The 18,942-nt window shown below is 40.8% G+C and overlaps 2 protein-coding genes across 5 annotated transcripts; both read right to left on the reverse strand.

Moving 5' to 3' along the window:
- Positions 1–8,107: 8,107 nt before the first annotated feature.
- On the reverse strand, positions 8,108–13,154 carry snx10b (sorting nexin 10b). The gene is made up of 6 exons (XM_054782091.1): positions 13,042–13,154; positions 12,780–12,914; positions 11,482–11,582; positions 11,303–11,404; positions 11,024–11,233; positions 8,108–8,627 (listed from the first exon to the last, which is right to left on the reverse strand). Exons 2-6 carry the CDS (start codon positions 12,870–12,872, stop codon positions 8,522–8,524), a joined length of 612 nt encoding a protein of 203 aa, XP_054638066.1. The 5' UTR covers positions 12,873–12,914; positions 13,042–13,154; the 3' UTR covers positions 8,108–8,521.
- Positions 13,155–13,532: 378 nt separating this feature from the next.
- cbx3b (chromobox homolog 3b) lies at positions 13,533–18,692 on the reverse strand. 4 transcript variants are annotated; one of them, XM_054783054.1, is made up of 5 exons: positions 18,500–18,692; positions 18,034–18,177; positions 17,263–17,401; positions 16,539–16,678; positions 13,533–15,262 (listed from the first exon to the last, which is right to left on the reverse strand). In XM_054783054.1, the coding sequence occupies exons 1-5, from the start codon at positions 18,640–18,642 to the stop codon at positions 15,142–15,144; spliced, it is 687 nt and encodes a 228-aa protein (XP_054639029.1). In that variant the 5' UTR covers positions 18,643–18,692; the 3' UTR covers positions 13,533–15,141. The 4 variants fall into 4 exon arrangements, with proteins under 4 accessions (XP_054639029.1, XP_054639028.1, XP_054639031.1 ...); XM_054783053.1 differs by having other exon boundaries at positions 18,419–18,691; XM_054783056.1 differs by having other exon boundaries at positions 18,034–18,181; positions 18,500–18,640.
- Between the last annotated feature and the right edge of the window lie 250 nt (positions 18,693–18,942).

The following is an 18,942-nucleotide window of genomic DNA, read 5'->3' on the forward strand; positions in this document are numbered from 1 at the left end:
ACAATACAAGCAGTTGATGTTTGCAAGGAAGAAGAGTCCTGACTTGTGTACATACAATGCTATGTTTAAACACTACTACACTCACTACTAACTCTTCCTTCTTGTCACTTATTACTCTTTATTCTTTTGTGAGTACATTGCCAGTACTCACTAGGGATGCTCCGATCAGGTTTTATGCTGCTGATGCCAATACCGATCGTCCACGAGTGAAATTGGCCGATACCGATGCCGATCACATAGATTATGTCTCACAGCTTGCCTGGGAACGCTTTGCTGTCCTCCCGGTGGAACTGGAAGAGGTGGACGGGGACCGGGAAGTCTGGACCTCCCAACTGAGACTGCTATCCCCACGACCCGAACCCAGATAAGCGCAGTATATGTTAGCTACAGAGGAGTATTAGATACAATTACGTTTAAAAATGCTGTAAAGTCATGGCAAAACATGTAATTGAAATCATATAAATGATAAATGAAAGGGATAAATGAACATTTAAGGTTACGTGAGATAAAGAGGAATTCAAGAAATAACTAAAAACACGAAAGTGGTGTTTGTGTTGACGATGCTGCCATCTTTTGTTTCTTCTTAAAGAGGTGTTTCTTCTTATGAAATGCTGGCACTTGCAACTTTCTTTGGCTCCATTTTGGGTTACTGAGGTGAGAGACACTATTGAATTCAAGAAATAACTCATGGCAAAACAGGAAGGTGGTGTCTGTGTTTCGATCTCGCTGCCACATCGTCACGTCAAGAATCACAACTTCAGCGAAAGTTAACGTCACCTTAAATGTTCATTTGTTCCTTTCATTCATCATTTATATGCATTTAGAAATGTTTTGTTCATCTAAAACTAAAAAAATGTATTTTGTGTTAACATTTTCAAGAGTCAGTTGTTGGTGACATCATAGGCTGGCGATGTAGCTGACTTCCAGTTCCTGTTTCCCTGTAGTGGAAAGCTAACAGGATGCTAACAAGGATGTTTTCTAATAAAAATGTTTCTTAACAACACAACAAGACGCGAGCCATATTGTACGCTGACCGTAGAATTTGTGCAAACTGAAGCAAACCTTGGCGTAACTTTTAGACCGAAAAACACGCTAACCGAGGTTTCACTGTACATTAAAATGTGATAATTATGCAGACAAGACTGATATACCAATGGATGCCATTATGAAGATTGCTGAACAATCCAAAAATTGTTATATGACAATTCTGTATGCGGTATGACTCCCTTAACTTTGTAGGGAACACCAAAAAAGGATGGAGGGTGGTTAGGGCTGGACTCTTTATGGTCTTTGAACATTCCGATGTTCACAGTTCGCCCAGAGTAAATTCTCTTTTCCAGAAGAGTCCTGTTTGTCGTTCAGCATCACGGTACATCACAGTACAAACATATCAAGGAATGGGATGCAGGCCCATTGAGTGCCCATTACTGATAATCCTGTGAATTTAGGATCGTCATTAGGTCATGTGTGTTACATGAAGAGCAGGTGGGTAATGGCAGTAATTTGTGGCTATGCGGAAGGTGGCATGATGAATGGGCTCTGGCGAAGACAAGCTGAGCTGGCCACTGGATCTACTGCAGAGTAAGGAGAATTTAGGCTCGCCATAAAAGATTTCTCCTTGCCCCTTATTTCACTCGGACATTTTTATGTTTTTTTTATTTTCTACCTCATTGCAGCCGTGAGCTGCTTTCTGATTTACACACGTTGGCAGCCGAGCGCCGAGGCCTCCAGAGACGGTGCCCTCTCACACCTCCATTCTCCCCGCGCCTTTTTGCAGCTTCGCTCGTACTCTCGCTGTCTCAACATTTACTGAAGTGGGTCCGACCCAAGAGCTCCACCTCTATCCTCGTTCCTCATCTCTAACAAGACATTAGCCGAGAGGGGGTGTTATTCACAGCAGAGGGGATGTTCCCCTGTGTCAAGACACAAATAAGGATGAATAGAAGCCGTCACAGACACTGATGCTATTTTACAATGCTCATGTTTCATAGCACGGCTTCAAGTGCTGTTTGTACCTTTTATTGCACTGTGAATGCAGAGAGATGAGCATTCACGCTAATGCCATTCTTCTTTTGTCTATTCTTAGACCCAATAAATGAGAGGGAGAGAAATTAGTTTAGACCTTGAGCAATGACTTAGGTCTCTTTTATTTCATCCAAAGGAAGCCTAATAAAAAAAGTGTTTTGCAACCACTCAGAATGCAAATGGCAAATGATATGGCCCACAACGTCTTCCAGTATGCGATTCTTCATTAACCAGGAAGTAGCCTGCAAACTAACACAGATAAACACAAATATGGCACTTTCTATTTTTTTCTGGAGTCACAATAAATCAGTTTCCCCCAGCACAAAATCCTAAATGGTCCGGTCCTAATCGTCCTATGTGAACCAGGAAATAGCCTGCTAGCTAACATACAGATGGAAAAACAAGTAAAAATACGCTTATTGTGTCTGACTAATATTTAAATGATATCTACTTTTGCAATTTAACTCGTCCCCAACTTAAAAATGGCACAATCCTGTCAGCCTGCATCCTTCTCCAAAACCAGGAAGTAGTTTGCTAGCTAATAACTGGACAGGCAAACAAACACAAATATGATATCTTTGTCAACTTATTCTTTTTTTTATTTGCAATGTTCTCGTCCCGCTAACACGGCTGCCTCAGCTGACAGATAACAGTTTCAAAATGAAGACGGTGTAGTTCCATTTTAGCACCTTTACTTGAAGTACTGTAAAACTAAACATACAGAAATAAAGCATGTCAAAATTCGACTTACACAGACTATAGAATGATATGGTTACGGTAATGGTTTAATTTTATTTCAACATGCATTCAATTCACAGTGGAATACATCATATAATACAATTCATAGTTCCACATGTCCAAAAGGAGTAGGAAGAAGCGAAGCTTATTTAATCCTACCCCCCATCCGTTTCACATCTGTTGCTGTACATTTATTCACTTCCTGTATTTCACATGTGATGTTTTTAATACATAGAAAAGTGATAAGGTAATGTAACAATGTGGTAATATAATTGTCAAGGTTTTTCCACAATCATAATAAATAATAATCATATATAATAATGAATAAACAATAATAAATATAAATAAACATAACATAACAAATTCAAGCCTTTTCTTCCTTGTATTTTGCAAACATCAACTGCTTGTTCTGTTGCTTGAAATCGCTCATCTTGGTGCTTTGTTTGAGTTCCTTACACAGTCCGTTCCATAATTTAATTCCACATATTGAAATGCTGTGGGTTTTGAGCGTTGTTCTCGCCTGTAAGTGTGAAAAAGTATTGTATGACATTTTTGGGTAGAAGGTTATTGTTTGCTTTATGCATAATTTTAGCTGTTTGAAACACTTGCGCAGGCTCCACGCAAGAACTAGCACATTGTACATCTCAACAGACTACTTCCTGACTACGGAAACTCCTTTAGGACAAACTGAACATATATGCACGCTTGCAAATGAGACTCAAACACGTAAGAAACAAGTTAATACAGTTAGGCAACACAAAACAAAGCCTGCTAACTAACAAATAAACAAGCACAAATGGTAATTTTGAGTAATTTATTTACACTTTTTGCTGTTTGATTCAAAATTAACAGTTCCAGAATAAAAAAAATGTACAGTCTTGCTGCCTTAAGTCGTCCTCTATGAACCAGGAAGTAGCCACAAACACAAATGAGACACTTTTTAATAAGCTGTTTTTCTTTTTTTGAGAAATGTAGTCACAATGGAATGGTTCCATCTTTCCCAGAATGTAAATGGTAGATTCCTGTCTGTTATTTTTAACGTCTTAACCAGGAAGTAGCTGGCTAACTTAACGACAGATGGACAAACAAGCACACTTCTCAGTTTTCACTTTTAGAGGAATTTATTTAAATTTTTTGCTGTTTGAGTCAAAATGTACACTGTTCTCCTACCCCCCAATCAACAACACTGGTCTGGATTAGCCTCCAGGAACCAGGAAGTGGTTTGCTAGCATATGAACCAACACAAATATGGTGCTGTATTATATTTTTTTGCTTTCGTTCACAGTTCATCTTTGGTGCGGTAACATTCATGTTCCTTGAATTGAAGTCCAGTTCGAGTGTAATAAAGTAGCATAATAACTTTTTGCCCTGTTTCCGACTAAAGACGTCGCTACACATTGCTAGCTGGCATGGAACATTAATTTCTAACTCTCTGGACTGCCTTGTCATGCCGATTTTGCAGCCCGCTGCAAGTCAAAGGTCAGCTTTGGCATGAAAAGCGAGATAGCGTGAAAAATACTGCGAGAGGAGGCGGGTATAATTAACAATTTAATTAATCCGAGGCTTCCACCCCATTTAGCTTGCTCCCCTGGTCTGTTCGCATGAATGGGACTGTGTGGCTGTATAACAAAGCAACACATCAGTTTCGCTAGCCTGGGCCATTATCGTTTGGACCACTATAGAGTCTCACCCTCGCATCGTTCCTTCACTCTCATTTCCTATCAATTGGCACATATCGACTGTTTCCACAGAGTTTCAGTCACCGAGATTTAGTGTGGCAATTCTTGGCGAACTTCTATTGCTACTAATGGCTTCTGTATAATGTGGCACTTAAAATGCATGAGCAACCACTGATTTATCTGTAATTTGCCTCCAGTGGAGCGCATCTCCCTCAGTACTTCCATTTGTTCTTGGAGATTTTTACGTTTTTGAGTTAGAACACACAACATAAAATGGCTTTTGGCCTTGATAAGAGTTAGACAGGCAGCAAATGACAGACTTGAGGTTTGAGCAGCCAGCCCTAAGAGATGTGCCGTCTCTCTCTGAGGCAGATGGACCCCACCCCCCAAAGGTTCCATTTTGCATTGTTTTTTCTTTGCTGTAAACCCATGAGCATGTTAATTACCATTTGCAGAGCTGCAGTGATAAAACTATGATTTTTATATCCTGTTTGAATAGTTGCAGTCTGAGCCAGCTGCAGTGACATTGAGCTCCCTCCCACCTTGACCTCTTGAGAGAGGCGGGGGGGTGGGGTCATGCAACATGAAGCAAGGAGCTGTTAGCGGATCGATGTGATGGGTTTAAAGGTGTCTGTGTTGTCATGGCAGCGGGCTAGGCCACCTCAGCTCAAGGTTAACATCCGAGGGGGCAACCGTCGTAGACCATTAAAGGAAGTGGTCGATGCAGCCGGACAGGTCAGACTGACACCGGTAACGTTTTAATCGTGGCGACTTTAAGTAGAGAAACAAGCTTTTAATGCTGCGGAGATTTATGGGCCATTGCTGAGCTGTATGTAGTGGACTATAGAGTAATCTTTGTGTGATTTACTTAACCTAACCTTACGTTATGTTTTTAATTGCTGGCTACAAAGTGCAATATGATGGCAACGTGAAAGAAATGTGACACCGCAATGCATTAGCACCCCCATCTTTTAAGACTCTATGGCCTTTCAGTAGCCATGAAATTCCAATCAGAAACAATGCAGTAATATTTCTTATTCCTATGCTTTTTTTTTTTTACCTCAAGTTTCTGTGCATCGTACTATCACATTTTATGCAGGGTGACAAGATACTTCCGGGCCTAAAAAACGTCAAACAAATCCTTGTTACTATTTTCAGATAATTACTGAAAATGCATAAAAAAACCCAAAAGAAAACAATTCCTATTAACCATTTGGGTGTTTCCCACGTGACTGTATACTGTCTGTGGCGTCACCATTTAATTTGCATAATTGGCCATAACGCCGACTCTAAATTGTCCATAGGTATGAATGTGAGTGTGAATGGTTGTTTGTCTATATGTGCCCTGTGATTGGCTGGCGACCAGTCCAGGGTGTACCCGGCCTCTCGCCCAAAGTCAGCTGTGATAGGCTCCAGCATAGCCCCACGACCCTAGTGAGGATAAGCGGCATAGAAAATAGATGGATGGATGGATGGCCGTAACGCAAAACTTCGGTCACAGTGGAGATTTACAAAAACTGCATTTTTGGTTTGTGTTATCTCATGTTTCTAAAACATCAGAACATGAAGTTATTGACTTATGGGTGTTGGTTTAATTTCATGCTGCGGCAGACACTCGCTTAAGTGCGCATTATAACACGCACAAGCACATTCACAATGTTTCCTGGGCTCCATGTAAGTGTGCACTGATTTTAAAGATAACGTGCACGTCATTGTACATCTAATATCTCAATAAATTGGAGAACAGATGCGTTATAATGTACGACCAAGTCGGTTGTGGTATGTGCATATGAGGCGAGCTAAGGAGCAGAGTTAGGATGCCATCTGTCCTCCACCACTGTCGAAGGCTGGCCATCCAGTCAGATGAATCCAACCACTTTTCGGGCTATCTGCCTTAGACCTCCGACTGTCATGCACACACGGGTGAGTATACAGCGCTGGCTATATTAGCTATATTAGATGATGACATTGCGAGCCTCAAAAACTCACAACACCCCGCCAAGTGATAAGTAATACAACATATTTGTGCTTGTTCATAACAGAAAGATAACACACAATCACAAGGCCTTTCACTTGGAACAAAAACACCCTGTTCTTTTACTTATCTCAGACACACACACACACACACACATACACACACGCAGTTTCATTATGAGATGCCCAGCCACCTAGCCAAGACTAGTTGAAACCAGATCAGACCATTCAACCAACAAAAAGTTCCACAGAAGGCTTATGAGGAAGAGGAACTCAGTTTCACTGTAGAAACCACTCGGACCTTGCCTGACTTAGGTTGGATGGCTATTTTTAAGGAAAGGAATGAGGAAGACGTGTATTTTATGCATAAGCACACTCATGGATGCAATGTAGCATTATCAATACATTGTTAACAATAATATCAATATGTTTGCATAACGAAAGGTCTCATGAAATGAATGTGCCTACAACTTATTTTTTACTTTCTAAACACACACATGTATTATATAAATATAAAATATAGATAATATAAATATAGAATTTAAAAATGAGTTGTGTGTTTGTTGCCAGGATTCACTTGCCAAGTGATTCACTTGTGGTATTTTATTATAACACCAAAGCAAAGTACACATTAAATTAGAACAGCATATCTGACAGACAGACTCCTTATCATAAGAGCATGAAATCCACTTAATAGAAATTCTGTATGGACACCATCTGCACCGACACATGCAAAGTAACTCCCTTCACATATCAAACATTAGCATAAGTGGATGCTTGAAGAAACTTTACGCCCACACACCCTTCGCCCAGTTTGGAGTTTTGGGGTGACGACCCTTAGCTGTCCTCCCACTCAACTTCCTTGTGTCTCTTCCTGTTCTGAATGCATAATGAGCTCATCTAATTAGCTGTACGGATATGTCATAGCGCTGTCATTCTGTTTAGTGGTCATTACCTCTGCATGAGCACGCTGCTGCTCACTGTGGGAGCACCTGCATGCACTCACATGCATCCAAAGCAAAGAGACGAGGTTCAGGGTGCTTCATGCAAATGAAAGAGAAGACAGGTAGTGAAAGGTGACTTGTCAGTGGAGGTGTGGAACCATGCAGGCCTGTCTTCATCCTGGCCTTTGAAGACAGGGCCCAGTCCACAGGGACCTCCACAGAACCTCAGACCAGGCTAGGTACCTGACAGCGGATGTGTTTAAAAAAAAAAAAAAAAAAAAAACTCTGCAGAGACTTTACCGCATGACAAGCGTCCCACACCTTATTAACAAAGATAGTCACTGTGAGACACACTGAATGACTGTAATGTAGGCAACATTGGTTTACCAAGTGAAAGTAGACACTCATGGCATGTGTATGGCCATCAAACAGATGGATGTTACAACACTGCCACCTTCTGGGGTGTCCAAGCTTTTTTCCACCAAAGTCCGCATACATAAAAAGTGAAGGATGCTGGGGCCACGTTGATACATGTGCATTATTTGTGCATTAAAGATGCTAAAACCAATCAAATGTAGGTCAATATATGCTTAGCTATCCATGAGTTAAGCCTGGATTATAGTTCTGCGTCACTTGGCCATCCCCATCGTCTTGACCTTTTTATAGCTGTTCATTGGGGTTGAGTGCATGTGCAAATATTGATCCTTAATTGGAGGAGAAGGCGTTTGCGAAGGTGAACGAGTTGTATACCCACAGGAAATAACGTGAGAGAGCAGATCAATCACAGCCTTTATAACGCTGGTGCCTCGATGTGGGAGCACAGGCCAGACTGTAGCTTTGTGTTACAGGCGACACAGCAGATTAGTGTAATATCTAATAATATATCTATCTCATTATTCATTAATTCATTTTGTTTTTACAATGTACCGAGGGCCAATAAAAAAATGGCCCCTGGACCGGACTTTGGGCACCATTGCTACACAGGGAAGCAACACATTACAGATATACAGCATACAGGCACTTATTATTATCATTACATTTAGCTTTGCATGCTTTACACAGGAAAACCAACATTATCAATGACAAAAATCACAGTCAAAAGTGCACAAGGTAACAATTTCCTAAAATCTCTGTATCTTTCCACTAGTAACGATAATGGTATCAAGGAGAAACTGATGATGACGGGCAGACGCTGTCCTCTTGCTTGGTTCCCAAGTGATCTGATGAGGCTTTGTTTATCTGGCATTCCGGATCTCTGCACTCTGAGCTGGACACACAAACAGGGAAGACTATACTTCAATTTTGTAGATGCTGGAAAAGTTCTATTTAACTACTGAGGATCATGTGAGAAACGTGTCTCACACTGTGGGTAGGTGTGCTGAGCATCATCATAAAATAGCTACAAGAATGTACAGTCGTCACTTTTATCGTGGTTAATTGGTTCCACACCCGACCATGATAAGTGAATTATACCCCAAAGTAGGATTCAATATTAACTAGAGAAGCATCCGGCGAGTGCAAGCCTTTGCCTAGCCTCCTTTAAAAAATTCCTGGATGCGGACGGTGAGCCGGATCACTCCCAAAATGTACTCAGTTCTTCCATATCCCAATTTCATCCAAAGCCATTCAGAACTTTTCAAGTTATTTTGAACACAAACAGACAAACAGATAAAGGCCAGCAAAAACATAACCTCCGCGCTGCGCTTGGCGGAGGTAATAAATGGAATGTTTTCGTAGTCATGGCATAGAAAACCTCTTTACAATATTCCAAATATGGTTTTTAACATTTTTAGAGCACTGTAGACATGAAGTAACACCCCTATAGTCACCTTTACATTTGTATTACCCAACATAGTAGATATAATCAGAGAAAGTAAGAAATATGAGACATACATAAGATAACAGACTCACACATTAGCACTTCGCAGCTTGGTTTTTTTCTGGACAGCGTGCTTCCTGCGGTGACGATTGTCTCATCAGTGTATTGTAATGGTGGCTTTACATGGCTTTACACTCGTATTACCCAATATAGTAAACATAATAAAAGTAAATAAGCTATTTAAGACGTAAATAAAACTCCTGCTCCTGTGTGTCACAGTAAATGTGTTTCCTACGGAACCTTTGTGACGGGTGAACAGATGTGTAGAGGACAGGAAGTGACGTCGGAGGCTCAGAATTGAGTTTTAGCTTGTCGTGGGTTATGGGCCTAGCAATAGCCCATGTTATTATTATGAGGATTATGTTATTATTACTGTGCCTGTTGTGAGATCATTTAAACCGGCAATAAATGCCAGTTCTGGCAACCACGTCTCATGTTTGTCTCACCAAACAGTTACTGACACCTAGTGGCCAATGTAGAATACTACATTCGCGATTAGAACGCTTCTTCTGCCTTGTATTTGTCCTTTAGTTCATTTCGTTAGTTCATTTAGCCATTTTATGCTTGAAAATGCTTAACTGAGGCCAAGAATAAGTAACTTGCTCTAATATCCATTTTTGACTAATAATAGGCCGTGCTCAATCACAAAACAGCGATCAATTATTACTTAATTTTTGAAAACCGCGATAGAGTGTGAGCACGATGTTCGAACCGCGATGTAGCGAGGGACGACTGTACTTTTCACCAGGCGCAGTGACCAACTAGATCCAGTAGATGGAGCTGAACCTATAGGCCTGGCGTGGAACTGTATGGTTTTGATATTTGCAATCAGACAAACTGGATGGGCATGTTTACAATTGTTCTGCTCTTCCAGAGTGCTGTTGTGTGTTGTGTCCTGTCATTTCTACCAAAGTGGAAAGGATGTTGGTAGATTAATGGTACATGCTTCTGCCTTTCATGCATTTAGCCTAGCCTGGTTTCAAAGCAGCCACTGGAAATATGTGCAGTGAACTCGCACAAAAACTCAGAGTTCAAATTGGGGTCGTTCATACTGCAATCCTTCAGTTAATCATGCAAGACTTAAGCATATTTTATCAGACTTCAGCTCAGTGAGCATCACTTTCTTAATGGCAAAGAGTCACGGCTGAGCTGGAGCCTATCCCAGCACACTTTGGGCGAGAGGCAGGTTACGCCCTGGACTGGTCTCCAGTCAATCACAGGACACACGATGACTCGAGAAGCAGAAATGGAACTTATTGTGACATAGCAAAGTGACACACGGGTCTCTGCCCTGGCTTCTTAGTACAAGAAGTTGACAACCATGAAGCTAAAGCGTACTCTACCCCGCAAACTGAGTTGCGTTTAGTCTTAATGTGAAGGATCTCCCTCCACCACATCGTGAATTTTGGCCTTGAGTGAGTGCAGTTTGTTTTAACATTTTAACATTAGTGTTTAACTTATTTTTACACTTGACAGGTAAGAAAGTTGGTTTGTTACTTTGTACATTGCTTGCACGTTTTTAACAAAATGTTTTATGGTGGAAACTGTTTGACCCTGAAACATTTAGGTTATTTCATTTGGGAAAATAGATTCTCCATTAAAAAATGTGAGGTTGACCAACGTCCTGGAAAAGACTGTGTTTAAAATTGGAGATTCCACTCTATCTTTATGGAGAACAAAAAGCTGAGCCACAAAAATCCTCAGATGGGAGAAGTGGAACTATTTCAAGCTGAAGTGGAAAAAGGAGCTCTCTGGAGTGTGCCCAAAGTACTGTAGAGTGATACCTGTCTGAATCTGAGTCACCGGACATGCTGAAGTCCTTCTGCAAGGCCTCTTGTGATAGAAACCTTCTGATGCCGCAGCACTGGACCGCCTGGGCCACGGAGTAATGGGTCCTTCCTGCGGCACAGTCCTCCATCTTGGCCACGCTGAGCTGGGACTGCAGGAAAAGGTGCAAGCAGCTGTCAGACAGCAGCAGGGGACTCTGCAGGATCCTGGATGATGGGATAGTAAAACATGAATGAATGGAAACATGTGCTTATTCATCTGAGAATTTTACTTACTGTTCCAAGAACCTCTGGAGGCCCGCCATGCGCTCTGAGATCTGTTGGGCGTTGTTCAGGCTGAAGAAGGGGTTCTTTGGTGGTAGGTCTGGTATTTGTGCCCTGCTTATGAAAATTAAAAATGACCCCTTAGCGTGGAAAACATGGGAAACTGACAAAGTTTGACCATTTCCACTCACATCAGCATGGAGTTGGCTTGCAGCCTTTGTCTGAGCCACACAAACTCACTGAACCTCCGTCGCACTCTTGATATCTTCTTGGTGAAGAACACACTGTCTGTCTAAAAGACATGAACAAGTCCATTTTTATAGCTGTTCAGGTTCACAGGTGCTTGTTGCCAGTCAAAATAGACAACAAAAATTAACGTAGTCACTGCAAGGAAGCTGAGTGAACCACTACACCAGGGGTGTCCAATGTGTGGCCTGTGGGCAATTTGCAGCCCACGGCTGTTTTTATTGGCCTGCGGCATATTCTAAAAATATAATTTAAAACTAACAGCAGCAATAAAATAACTTCTGTAGCATAAAGTTGAAATATTAAAGAATAAAGATGGTATTTTTTAAAGAATTCTTAATATTATGAGGAACAAACAAAACAATGAGTTGTAATATTTGGAATATTAGTTTGCAGAAAATGTTCTGTTCTGCTGTAATTTTATGAGAATAAAGTCAAATTATTAAGAGAAAAAGTTGTATTCAAACGAGAAAAAAAAAATCACAATTTTAAGAGAATAAACAAGTAATATTATGATGAAAAATAATGTAATTTTTGTATCATAAAGTCAAAATATTAAAAAAGATGGGGTTTTTTTTGTGTAATATTATGAGAAACAAAAAAAAATATTGGAAAATTAGGTTGCGGAAAAAGTTATAATATGGGAATAAAGACAAATTACAGGAAGAAAATTTACAAGATGAATGTTGAAATAGTTGGAAAATTAAAAAAAAACAACAGCAGAATTGGAAAAACTGCTGTAATTTTATGAGAGTAAAGTCAAAGTATTCAGAGGAAAAAGCCATAATCTAACAAGAAAGTCTCAATTTTATAAGAATAAACTTGTATAAAATAATATCATTTTAGTAGCATAGAGCTGAAATATTAACGAAAATTTTGTATTTTTAAAAAGTCGTGAGATTATGAGAAACAAAAAAAACTGTTGGAATTTTTGGAAAAATAGGTTGGAGAAGAATTCAATAATATTACTGAGGTAAAGTCATAATATTCCGAAAAAAAATTATGAACATTGAAGAATATTTAGATCATATTTAGACTAAAGTATATTTGGGGAAAAAAAACAAGGCAGAAGTTGGTACTAATAAAGCATATCACTTTACAAACTATCAAGTGACCCTGGCATCCTTTCATTTTTTAGTATGTGGCCCTCAGTGGAAAAAGTGGAAAAACTCCCTTGCACTACACTGTCTGTAACTCCCATGCCAAATAATGCTATCGTATTATTTCTAAGCGCTTTACTCACGTGCAAACAAATTTCATAGTCGATGTATGCATGCCAAAAGTCGTTCTTCTGGATGCGCGGGTCTCTAACCCACACACTGATGACTTGCTGCATGGAGGACTGAAGCTGCCGTCAAAACTGAAGAAAACGGGAAGCCTTTTTAAAAAAAAAAAAACAACTACGTAAGAGGAAGTGACATGACAACGTAACGGAAAAAAATGAGTTGGGAAAATCCAGTTTATTGCTCAGGCCCGAAAGGTCATAGTTAAATGTCAAGGCTCACCTGATTTCACCAGGATGCCAGATCCTTCCCTTGTATGACAGCTATTCCTTTCGGTTTCTCTAACATGGCTGATTGTGCTGCACTTTGCAAAAGGCTGGAGCCTTTTATTTACTATAAGAGAAAAAAAAAAAAAGGTGCAAAGGTTTCAAAATATAGTCACAAGACTCCCATTAGTCCCTCCCATTTGCCTCTGTCTTGTATCAAATTGTTTTTAGCTGCGTAGCTTTTATTTGTTCTGCAACTATATTCTCGCTGTATGACATTTTGTCATTGCAGAGGCAGAAGAAACAAAAAGTAAAAGCAAAGTAAAGTTCCAACATTGGTCACCATGTCTAAGTAAGACACGTTTAAGCAACCTTCAAAACAATAGGCAACAAGACACTCCTGTCCTGTAACGTCTGTAGTGTTATCTAACGGCTCATGAATGACTTGTCAGCTTTTCCCAAGCTCGTGCTCGGGAATGTGGGGAGAAAAGAATACACAGAAAAGAGTAAAGGTTACACAATAATCGCTTTATTCACATATCTCTACAGTGTCTACATGTAAGTACAGTAACAACCGCTCAGTAGTCGAGGAGGTGTGTTTTTATTAGAGGTTTAAGGTCGAGCGCCCATCCCATAACAGGATATGTCCCTTCCACGTGAGGAAGAACTGACAGCTGATAACATCTAAAGTGCTACATGAACATCTTTTCAAACAGCGTGCAAACACTGCATCACTTACAAGGGCAGTATTGGGGCGTTTTTGTTTTATTCTGTTCAGTTTTAATGTCAATGTAAAAAAAAAAAAAAAAAAAAAAAAAAACATTTGGTATGAAGAAGTTGATTGGATATATGCTGGGCTACGATTGAACGAAAAACAGCACAAAAAAAAAGACGCACTGAAACAAAACACATTGAACTAATGACATATATAAGTACACCTACTCAAGTAATTCAAATTTGGTGCTACTATGCTACTTCGTTCTTCAACTGCCCACCGCGTGGTTTCATTTACTGTATACTCCACTACATTAGTTTTAGCTTGAAGTACTTTGAAAATCACCATGAATGATTTAAGTAGCTTGCAAAACAAAAGAAAACAAATGCATATAAAACACACACAAAAAGCAGTCAGGGGCACAAATGTAAGAATCAAATATAACCCATAACACCCAAAATGTAGCTTAATACAGTACTGTATTCACCCGAATATGAAATTATGTATTTTCTTTAACGTAGAAACAAGTCAGAAAAAGACAGGCCGTCTTAAACCAACAGTTGGCACTAAAGAAAGTCAGAGCTTTTCTTATACAGTGGATCCCCACATATTGGCTGTTTGTGCATATCTGCGACTTTCTAAATACTTTTATTTGTGGGAAAACTTGCCCATTTGTGTTTTCTCGCTACAAAGATAGGCCATTTTTTCCACTGAAAAGCCATGACATTCACCCTGCGTCAGTAGTAATATAGAGGGAGAAGAAGGTGGCACCACAGCTGATGTGCCGAAGTCTCATTGTGGTTGTCGCGGTAGCGTGACGACCAGGCTAAAGGCTAGACCGTGGGTCTGATTCCATCTGTTCTTTTACATTATCATTCATTAAAGCTAAGTACCTACACATTTTACACTTTTAAATGTGTTTAATGAGTGTGTGAGGGATTTTAAGGGCGCGTCCATTGTTTGCAGTTACATTCCGAGACTCCCAGCGAATATCGGGGATCCACTGTAAATGATCTTCCTGTTGCCTTCTACTACCACAGGACCTTTCCAGCTAATTCTTTACATTGCTGCAGCTACTGGTATTGTTACTTGAGTAACACATCTAATCACTTCTTCCACCCGTACCTGAAGGTGCAGAGATGTTAGTTCACTGTCCCTACAACCTGCACACTGGAGGAGGAATAAGGTAAAAGAAAAACAAGGGCCTAAAATATGAAATTACTACTGACAAAGACGTGTTACAGTCCACAGTGATTGTGTGTGCTACATGATGACGCAAGAAAAGGCTACAGGTTCGTTAGCTGCAACAAAGTCAACTTCGTTCTCCACCTTGACAGCAGCTGAGCGACGGCGCTCAAAGGAGGTAAGACGTAGGTTCACCTCAACCCACAATCGCACACGTCACTGCTCGTCGTCACCACAGTGCCAGGTCAGCTTCTGCTCGTAGAAGTCAATGACCGCTTGAGGACACCTGGCGCTCGCCTCATGGGCCGACAGCAGGGCGACGTCACCTGAGTTCTTCCTGTGGGTCGACACATAAAAACACAAACAAAAAACAAAATTGTATAAATAAAATTAGACATTAATTGTTAATCAGCAAAAATGAAAAGTTGAAAAAGTTGAATGTAAAGTAAAAAAGTTGAAATGCTGATAATAAGCTGGATACTCATCTATTGCAGAGTACGAGCATGAAATGAGTACAGCTCGTCATTATCCGTAATCGTGACGAAGGAAAATCCTCATTGGGTAGCTACTTATGTATTCACTCTTCACGCTCTGTGATTGGCCAGTCACACACAGCGAGTGCCCCTCCCTAGACAGACTCGCTGCAGCCAGAGCTCTTTCACACACGGGCACAATACAGACAGTGACTCTCTGCTCGCTTGGCTCGACTCCAGCTCACGTTCTCTGTTTCGCTTTGTATGATATTTAAAGTTAGTTGGTTTTCGTTAAGTACGCGGTGCATTTGACAAGACGAGAGTTGAAAACGGCTCGTGTTGTGTTGGTCACTGCCTCCACTCCGGACGTTTTTTTTTTAAATGTTTTCCTCAGCTCAGCTCGTATCTAAAAGTTACTTGGTAAACGTGTTTCGTTACGTACACAGTGCATTTGACAAGACAGAGCTGCAAACGGCTCGTGTTGCGTCGGTCACTGCCGGTGTTGTTTTCTTTCATTTCATCTGCCTGCTTCTAATTTGGCTGCTGATAAAGTCAGTTAGAAACTTTGCTCGTAGCACTGAACGCGATGCTTTTGAGAAAACTACAGTGAACAAAGCTGACAGAGATTATTTCCCCGTTTGCCATCACTGGATGTTTGCTTGAATCACCAACTTCACAAAGATCATTAAAATATAAATAATAAAGTCTTACAGATGACTTACACACATATACAGTACACATACAGCTGAATAATAAACAATAAATATAGCAACATCTGATCAAGCCATGTCAATTTCACACTTAAAATAATGTACCAATTTAAGCCTCAACCATTTCAGGTCAAACCACGCCTACTTCCAGTTTATGCCCCACCCACACTAAGTACAGCTAGGATCCAGATAATTTAGATACAGATAGTGGTGTACTCGCTCATCCCTAGTTGATAATAAAGCTGTCAAAGTTTTGGTTTTAAATACATAAAATATGTTTTATGTATTTAAAAATATTTTGCTTTTACAAAGCGACACAAAATTCCCCTTTACACCCATAATACAATTTGCCATTTGACCATCCTGTGACAAGCGTAGTACTGTGCAATAAATAAAAATAAAAATAAAAAAGAGGAAGCAGTGAAGTTACCATTTGACTAAAAACATGAGCTCTCCCTTTCTGTCTGTGGAGCCGATGATGCATTCAGGCTGGGGGTAAGCACTGTAGTCGGCGGGTGAATCTGGATTGCCCATTCCGTCGCCACCGCAGTGCTGAGTGTGCCTCTGTGACTGGGATTGCATAAGAAGAAAAGTACCATCAGTTTACATGTACGCATAAAGAGGAGCTTCAATTTTTTTGCCTTTTAGGACAAAAAAAAAAAATCTAATTTCTTTTTAACAAACAACTTCTCTCCAAGTTAGAGCTTTTCTTCCTGTCACTCACACACATACGGGTTTTGGGTACTGGGCTCCTTGCTGGGGCTCGTGGGTTGCTGCCTGGATAGCAGCGAGGCGTAGGGGTGTGTTCAGTGGACAAAATGTGCCTGTTGGTCACTCTCTGGGAGGTGACTTTTTTTTCAAAATGTCCTCGTGATTGACCGGCAAACTCCCAAAGATCGACTAGTATCTCACGATCGACGGGTTGGCGACCCCTGCCATAGACAGACTGTTGCCTTGTGGGAAACACTGCCTCTATTTAAATATGTTCTTTGCCATAAATGAACCTAAGTTTAGTTACATTTCCTATCCAACATTGCAGATTCAAACTGATGTTAGAATAAGTTTAGTATTGTCTGGTCGAGTGCAGATTTAGGTGTTGTGTTGAATAAGACGGAAAAAACAACACAGATTCTCAGACGTCTCCACACACTCACAAATTCCGTCTCCTCTGTCATTTCCTCTTTAGGAACAAACTCGTCTTCCTCAATGTCGTCTGAGAAATGATTTCTCAGGAAGTCCTCGATCAGTTCAGGACAGTCCAGGTTGTCTTCGGGCTCCCACGTGTTGTCTGCACTGTAACCACAATGAACAAAGAAGAGATTGAGTGCATTTTCACACAGTGATAATAGGTAAGTGACATGACATTGACATTTCCTTTCATGCTAAGTGATGCTATCGCTAAGCTTATTATAGCAATCCCCAGATAGCAGGCAGTATGATGGCCCCTATTGGTTGTGACATCAAAGCAATCTGTGCTTCGACGTGACTATTAACAGTTACTATTATTAACCTCATTACTTATTTTGCAATTACAGTCCACATGCACTGGGGTCAACAGGGTAGAGTGGACCAGTGTGGCTTGGCTATCATGCTCAAACAAGTCAGATGCATGTTTCTATTTTTTTGACCATGGTTTTGCTATAGATGCGCAGAAAAAGTCCCAATATTTTTCAGTCAGTAAGCATTAGAGCTGGGAAAAGTAACAGCACACCCGTGTCAAACTCCCCTCACATTTTGTTCTTTGATATTTAAATACTTTCAACGATAGTGTCACTGAGTGATAGTGATAGTGTCGCAGCTCTCATGAGAACCTGTGTACTATGGTACCCTGTAATAAATAATACATTGTTGAACAACTTGTCCAACAAGTATCCATGCAGTTTGTGCGAATGCTTGTCTCTCAGCATTAAGCACATACTACTCACTCGGTGAAGCCTTTCCACTTAAGGAAGTACTCCACTTTTCCATTGGAGATTCTACGTCGTGTGATTTTCTCCACCACAAACTCCTGGACAACATCAGCAGTCTCCTCAGTCTTCCTTTGCTTGACTGTTTGCTTCTTCCTCATCCTGCCTGCAACAAGACGACACACAATGGAAATATGGCATGATCACTGTCAAGTGTTGTTTACGTGCATGAAGGCGACTCTGATGTGCCCTTCCAGCCGACATCCGTGTGTTTACATAGCGCCACCTGCAGGATTCTATCCGGAAAACAACACACTATCATACGAACATGCTAGTCCACACGCGTGTTGTTGTTAGCAACGGGTATGTCTCCAGAGTGACTCATTGGAAAACATGAACGTACGCTTTCCGTGCTAACGCGATAGTCCGCTTCGGTTCAGCTCGGTTCTGTTCGGGGGTTCGTGTACGGAAAGAAGTAACCCACACGCAGCGTCCTCCTCTGTGCCGCTTCGAGCAGGCAGCTAGCCACTCCGGCGTGTTTCCATGCGAGGAACAACTTTTTGGTGCGATTAAAGATGGCCGTTGGATGCTCGGAGGAAGGAAGTGGTTGCCAAGGGAAAAGGTCATGCCAGGAAAACCGGGAGGAGGTGTCGTGGACGCGCACGCCTTCGACCAATCAGAGGGCAATCCGTCTCGGTCACGTCGTCGCGGGTCGCTGATCCGGAAGTAGCTCCGCCACCCATGGGTGTCATCTGGGTATGACACACACAACGGACATTATACTGTATACTGATCATTTCAAATACATGTATGTGTTGCAGGTACATAATAACTCAATAACATTTATTTCGCCATATGACAAAAATCTGACGCTAATTTTGAAGAGCGATATATTATTATCATTATTACTATTACTGTATTCATATT

The sequence above is a fragment of the Dunckerocampus dactyliophorus genome, chromosome 7 (genome assembly GCF_027744805.1).
Source record: "Dunckerocampus dactyliophorus isolate RoL2022-P2 chromosome 7, RoL_Ddac_1.1, whole genome shotgun sequence".
Taxonomy (NCBI): Eukaryota; Metazoa; Chordata; class Actinopteri; order Syngnathiformes; family Syngnathidae; genus Dunckerocampus; species Dunckerocampus dactyliophorus.

What these genes read in the sequence shown, in the direction of transcription:
- snx10b (XM_054782091.1), bottom strand. Translation starts at nt 12,872, where the DNA reads ATGCAGCAAGTCATCAGTGTGTGGGTTAGAGACCCGCGCATCCAGAAG. An exon ending in ACTATGAAATTTGTTTGCAC is followed by an intron (nt 11,583 to 12,779) that starts GTGAGTAAAGCG and finishes CATGTCTTTTAG; the next exon opens with ACAGACAGTGTGTTCTTCAC. An exon ending in GGTGACTCAGATTCAGACAG is followed by an intron (nt 8,628 to 11,023) that starts GTATCACTCTAC and finishes TTGTGTGTCCAG; the next exon opens with CTCAGAGTGCAGAGATCCGG.
- cbx3b (XM_054783053.1), bottom strand. Translation starts at nt 18,642, where the DNA reads ATGACCTTTTCCCTTGGCAACCACTTCCTTCCTCCGAGCATCCAACGG. An exon ending in ATCGCGTTAGCACGGAAAGC is followed by an intron (nt 18,178 to 18,418) that starts GTACGTTCATGT and finishes TGTTGCAGGCAG; the next exon opens with GATGAGGAAGAAGCAAACAG. An exon ending in TGACAGAGGAGACGGAATTT is followed by an intron (nt 16,679 to 17,262) that starts GTGAGTGTGTGG and finishes ATGCAATCCCAG; the next exon opens with TCACAGAGGCACACTCAGCA.